At 47.5% G+C, this 6404-nt stretch overlaps 1 protein-coding gene across 1 annotated transcript; it reads right to left on the bottom strand.

Annotated features, from left to right (window-relative positions):
* Positions 1 to 239: 239 nt before the first annotated feature.
* LOC123395527 (haloacid dehalogenase-like hydrolase domain-containing protein Sgpp) lies at positions 240 to 1942 on the bottom strand. Its single transcript, XM_045090531.1, has 2 exons — positions 1370 to 1942; positions 240 to 1222 (listed from the first exon to the last, which is right to left on the bottom strand). The coding sequence occupies exons 1-2, from the start codon at positions 1375 to 1377 to the stop codon at positions 454 to 456; spliced, it is 777 nt and encodes a 258-aa protein (XP_044946466.1). The 5' UTR covers positions 1378 to 1942; the 3' UTR covers positions 240 to 453.
* Between the last annotated feature and the right edge of the window lie 4462 nt (positions 1943 to 6404).

Consider the following 6404-nt stretch of genomic DNA (forward strand, 5'->3'; position numbering starts at 1 on the left):
CCAAATACCCCATATAAAAAAGTTATTAATTAAGGTTGAATCCTAAACATAATATAAAAATAATTAACATGTAAGATAATAGCATATTATTAAGAATGTACACATTTTTTGAGGGATTTTCATATACAAAGTGTTAGATTTGGAGTGAAGTTTATTTGATCTGTCCAAGAACAGGAAAATAGAAAAATTAAACAGCTAAGCGGCGCTTGGGCAAAGCATCTATATTCTACGCATAACTGTAAACTTTTAACAGACCCTGCATTTATTTTTTTATCAAAAGCTGCTCAAATGTTTAAATTGTTTTTGAAAATTAAAACAAGACCTCACCCATCAAATTATCTATCATAAAAAAAACTTAGATTTTTTAATTGTATTTTTTGAAAAAAAATTCTTTCAGCGCGGATGCAGATGATGTTTGGCTCATAAGTGGATTATTGACGGGATTCCAGGTACTCAATTCTCCACGGGAACGGAAACATGAGGCTCCACCGCGCTCAGCTCTGAATCAATCTTGGGAGCTCCGGCGGCGGCGTCCAGCGCGGCCCAGAGCTTGGCGTCGCGGTAGTCCCTGACGACCATGGACGCGCCGGCGGCGACGACCTTGGCCTCCCGGCTCTCACTCGCGACAGCCACGACCGGCATCCCCGCGGCCACGCCGGCCTGCACGCCGACCACGGAGTCCTCGAACACGACGGACCGCTCCGCCGACGCGCCGAGCAGGGCGAGCGCGCGGAGGTAGGGGTCGGGGCACGGCTTGGAGCGTCCCTCGCCGCAGTCCTCGCCGGCGACGACGAGCTGGAAGAAGTCCGCCAGCCCGAGGATCCCGATCATGAGCTCGGCGTTGGCGCGGGGTGCGTTGGTGACTGCCGCCCGCTTCAGCCCGCGCTCCCGCGCCCACCGGCACAGCTCCCCCAGCCCGGCCACCTCCCGGAGCCCCTCCCCGGCGTACCGCGCGAAGAGCGCCTCCTTCTCGGCGAAGAAGGCGTCGAGCCGCTGCTGCGGCCAGTCCGGGAACAGAAAGCGGCCGATCTGCTCGTTGCTGCGGCCGGCCATGTGCGCCATCCCGAACTCCGGCGTGACGGGGGCGCCGCCGTTGTAGCCCAGGCCCTGCAGCAGCTCCGAGAAGGCGCGGTGGTGGAACGGGTCGGAGACGCACATCGTGCCGTCGATGTCGAACAGCAGCGCCTCCAGCGGCGCCGCCCGGCGGATCCCATTCGCACCGCTGCAGATTGCAGAACGCACACGCGATTCAGATTTCAGAGTGAGAAAAACAGAGGAAGAAGTCAGAGATTGTTGAGATTTGAGAACCAGAAAGAAAATAAAAATCACATCTTTGCACCTGCTTACTAGAGAAGAACTCAGAGATTACCTTTCCATGGTGGTGTTGTGTTCTTGAGGATGCCCGGCTGATCTGCAAACTGGGTGGATTTCTGATGGCTGTATTGATATTGGCAATGGGAGAAAGTTGGTTGGTTAGTGTCTGAGCTGAGCTGCCTCTGCTAGTGAGGTTGGTTTGAGTGTGGTTGGTGGCAAATTCATCATCATCATCTCACCAGTTCCAGCTTTTGACCTTTCAGAAAAGGAGCAGTTCACATTGCAACACTGTATACACGATTGCACTATGTTTTTTAAGATTAAGACAGAGCAGTTTCATCCAACTTCCGGCAGAGATCTCTCAAGGTTAAGTGGTCCATGGTCGGCAATAAGCCCAACAATTTTCGGATTTCCGTTGGCCCCGTGAACAACACAACAATCTCGGGTCATTGAAACGGAAGTTATTTATTTGTTTCTTTAATACTTAGTACTCCCTTCGTAAAAAAATACTTGTCATAGAAATAGATGTATCTAGATGTATTTTAATTTTAGATATATCCATTTCCATTTATTTACGTGACAAGTAATTTCGGACGAAGGGAGTACAAATCAAGAAGGAAAGAAAAGAAAAGGGTATCACACTAAAATCTTTGCATTTAAAATAATATCAGAAATATCACGGCTGAGAGGGCTATGGAGATGGTTAGAAATATTGCGGCGGTGAAGCCTATGAATGACTGTGATATTAGTGCACTAGGGATGGAGGCATTAGAGTGTTTATGTGAAGATCTTGTGCCACCGTCACTGATGTCTGAAGAGTATAATGAAATAGGTTCGGAGGGGTGTATGGCCCCTTCGCAACCTAATGCAGGTGCACAGTCTGACCGGTTATATGGTCCCGATGACCGAACGGGATAAGCCAAAACGCCCGTGGGAGTGGAAGGTTTATCCTGAATATGCGGTACGCAGAAGCACAAGACTTAAGACTGCAATTTTTTATGATGAAAGATGAAAGAAATCTTTTGAAACAGTAGAGGTCTAGTGGACTTGGCTAAAAGAAGATTTCTAGGGGAAGCAACACTTGAACACAAACTAGCTTTTATTGCACTAATGGAAACCGGTAGAGATAGTTTTACGTCACAATTTCTTAGTACTCTCTTTGGTGGTATTGATTTTGGTTGGCACTGTCTATCGCCAAGAGGAAGGTCCGATGGGATCTTACTTGGGGGTAAGGTGCGCGACGCTCGAAGTCCGAAACGTAGTGTTCGGGGGCTTCGCCATAAAATTTAGGGTGCGCTCGAAGGAGGATGGGTTCCATTGGGCACTTATGGGAGTGTATGATGTCGGCCAGCCGGAAAAAAGATGGACTTTGGCTGACCTTGTCCGGATTTGTTGGGACGAGCAGCTACCGATTTTAGTTGGGGGCGATTTTCATATCATTAGGCGACGAGATGAAAAAAATAACAACTTTGATGGTAGATGGTTATTCATGTTTAATACAATAATCGAAAGCCAAAATCTGTGAAAAGTTGAGCTATCGGCCAGAAAATTTACTTGGGCGAACGCTTTGCCCAATCCAACCCTTGAGAAGTTGGATCGGATTCTCAATAGTGTGGATTGGGAGCAAAAATTCCCTCTCGTAACGGTGCGAGCGATGCCGAGAGCGATTTCTGATCACACCCATTGCTTGTTGACTCGGGTGAAGCAAAACATGCGGGTAACAAGAACACTTTCTCTTTCAAGTTAGCATGGTTTGAGAGAGAAGGCTTCATGGACCTCACAACTAGTGAATGGGCTAGGGCTACAGGGGGAAGATCGATGCCGATAGATTGCAAAATAAAATTAGACACCTGAACGGTTCCTAAGGTGCTATGGAAAACATGAGAGCGGCAGATATAAGAAGGAGAAAGAAAGACTTCGCAAACTTATAAATGAGTTAGACATAAAAGCCGAAGTCGCGTTGTTAGATGACAATGAGAGGGCATCTAGAGGGGAGGCAGAACAAAATCTCAAACAACTCCTCAGAGAAGAGGAGTTGTAATGGGCACTTAGAGTGAAACTGACAGGAAGTTCAAGGTGATGAGAACATGCATTATTCCCATTTTGATTGCGAATGGAAAACACAGAAATAAAAAAAATCCAACTTGAGCAAGATGAAGGTACAGTTGTAGGGCTCGAAAACCTGAAGTTGTATATCTCTGAATATTATAAGCAACTTTTCGGGGATCCTGATGACAATTTTGTGTCGATGGATGAGGAGATGGTTGGTGATATTCCACAGCTCAGGACAGACGAGAACGAGATTTTAACTGCACCATTTACAAAGAAATAGGTGTTTGAGGCCATATCAAAAATGAAGGACAATAAGGCACCAGGTCTGGATGGGTTTCCGTATGAGTTCTATAAGATATGTTGGCACATTATTAAGGATGACTTACTTCAGATGTTTCATGACTTGTTTAATGGTCACCTGCAGCTTTTCCATTTAAACTTTGGGACAATTACTTTGTTGACAAAGAAGGAGGGGGCGGTGCGCATTGAAAAATTCCGGTCTATTTGCCTGCTTAATGTGAGCTTCAAAATATTTACAAAGGTAGGGACGAATAGATTGACGCAGATTGCACATGCTATGGTGCAGCCTAGTGAGATGGCTTTCATGCCAGGCAGAAACATACTAGAGGGTGTGGTCATCCTCCATGAAACCTTGCATGAAATTCACTCGAAAAAACTAGATGGGGTTATCTTCAAGGTGGATTTTGAGAAAGCTTATGATAAGGTTACACTACAAGAAATATGTTAATTTGCGACCCTCCATATTGGTCGCTGAAAGGTCATTGCTTTTCATTTGCGACCTTTTTGTGACCAAAAATAGTTGGTCAAAAGCTGACCATCTTTAATGAAACTTAACGATCAAAATGAAAGGCCGTTGGTTCTATGACCAATTGTTTCGGTCACTAGCAATCTGTCCACAACACGTCAAATCCGACGTGGCAAGCTGACATGGCAAAATTGCGACCAAATGAAAAGGTCGTTGATTAAAATCAACTCGCTCGAGTTCGGTGTCTATATGGGGTAGGCCCATTAATTTAACATATTTATTGTTTTTCCTTACAATTTTGGTCAGCTACATGGGCCAAGCCCTACAAATCGACCTTTTTATTTTCTAAGCCATGGCGTTTTTGTACCAAGAGTTTTAGTTTTTTTTTTATAAAATGGGTCCACTAGTCAAACATGTCCCACTTGTTAGGTTCTGATAAGTGGGTCCCAACTCTTAGGCTTAGATTCTTCATATTTCCCTTTCACAAAACCCTTTGTGTTCTACTCGAGATAACATATACTCATGAACCTACCTCTGATACCACTGTTGGGGAACGTTGCATGGGAAACAAAAAAATTCCTATGCACACGAAGACCTATCATGGTGATGTTCATCTACGATATGAGATTAGATCCACATACCTGTGTAGATCGCTAAGCAGAAGCGTATATAATGGGGTTGATGTAGTGGAACGTTCTGTCCCGCGATCTGTCCCGCGAACTTCATCATGATCCGTCCCGCGAACTTCATCACGATTCGTCCCGCGAACTTCATCACGATCCGTCCCGCGAACTTCATCACGATCCGTCCCGCGAACTTCATCACGATCCTTCCCGATCTAGTGCCGAACGGACGACACCTCCGCGTTCAGCACACGTACAGCTCGATGACGATCTCCACCTTCTTGATCCAGCAAGAGGGGGCAGAGAGGTATAAGAGTTCTCCGGCAGCGTGACGGCGCGCCGGTGGTGGTGATGATCTACTCCGGCAGGGCTTCGCCTAAGCTCCGCAGAAATACGATCTAGAGGAAAAACCGTGTGGTATAGGGTCGAGCAGCACGTGGCAAAGTTGTGTCACAAAAACCCTCAATACCCCTAGTATATATAGGAGGGAGGGAGTGTTGGGGAACGTCGCATGGGAAACAAAAAATTTCCTACGCGCACGAAGACCTATCATGGTGATGTCCATCTACGAGAGGGGATGAGTGATCTACGTACCCTCGTAGACCGTACAGCAGAAGCGTTAGTGAACGCGGTTGATGTAGTGGAACGTCCTCACGTCCCTCGATCCGCCCCGCGAACAATCCCGCGATCAGTCCCACGATCTAGTACCGAACGGACGGCACCTCCGCGTTCAGCACACGTACAGCTCGACGATGATCTCGGCCTTCTTGATCCAACAAGAGAGACGGAGAGGTAGAAGAGTTCTACGGCAGCGTGACGGCGCTCCGGAGGTTGGTGATGATCTTGTCTCAGCAGGGCTCCGCCCGAGCTCCGCAGAAACACGATCTAGAGGAAAAACTATGGAGGTATGTGGTTGGGCAGCCGTGAGAAAGTCGTCACAAATCTGCCCTAAAAGCCCCATATATATAGGAGGAGGGAGGGGGACCTTGCCTTGGGGTCCAAGGGACTCCCAAGGGGTCGGCCGAGCCAAGGGGGGGAGGACTCCCCCCCCCAAACCGAGTTGGACTTGGTTTGGTGGGAGGAGTCCCCCTCCCTTCCCACTTCTTCCCTCTTTTTTTTCTTTTCCTTTGATTTTCTTATCTTGGCGCATAGGCTCCCTTGGGGCTGTCCCACCAGCCCACTAAGGGCTGGTGTGTCCCCCAAAAGCCTATGGGCTTCCCCGGAGTGGGTTGCCCCCCTCCGGTGAACTCCCGGAACCCATTCGTCATTCCCGGTACATTCCCGGTAACTCTGAACACCTTCCGGTAATCAAATGAGGTCATCCTATATATCAATCTTCGTTTCCGGACCATTCCGGAAACCCTCGTGACGTCCGTGATCTCATCCGGGACTCCGAACAACATTCGGTAACCAACCATATAACTCAAATACGCATAAAACAACGTCGAACCTTAAGTGTGCAGACCCTGCGGGTTCGAGAACTATGTAGACATGACCCGAGAGACTCCTCGGTCAATATCCAATAGCGGGACCTGGATGCCCATATTGGATCCTACATATTCTACGAAGATCTTTATCGTTTGAACCTCAGTGCCAAGGATTCGTATAATCCCGTATGTCATTCCCTTTGTCCTTCGGTATGTTACTTG

The sequence above is a fragment of the Hordeum vulgare genome, chromosome 5H (genome assembly GCF_904849725.1).
Source record: "Hordeum vulgare subsp. vulgare chromosome 5H, MorexV3_pseudomolecules_assembly, whole genome shotgun sequence".
NCBI lineage: Eukaryota > Viridiplantae > Streptophyta > Magnoliopsida > Poales > Poaceae > Hordeum > Hordeum vulgare.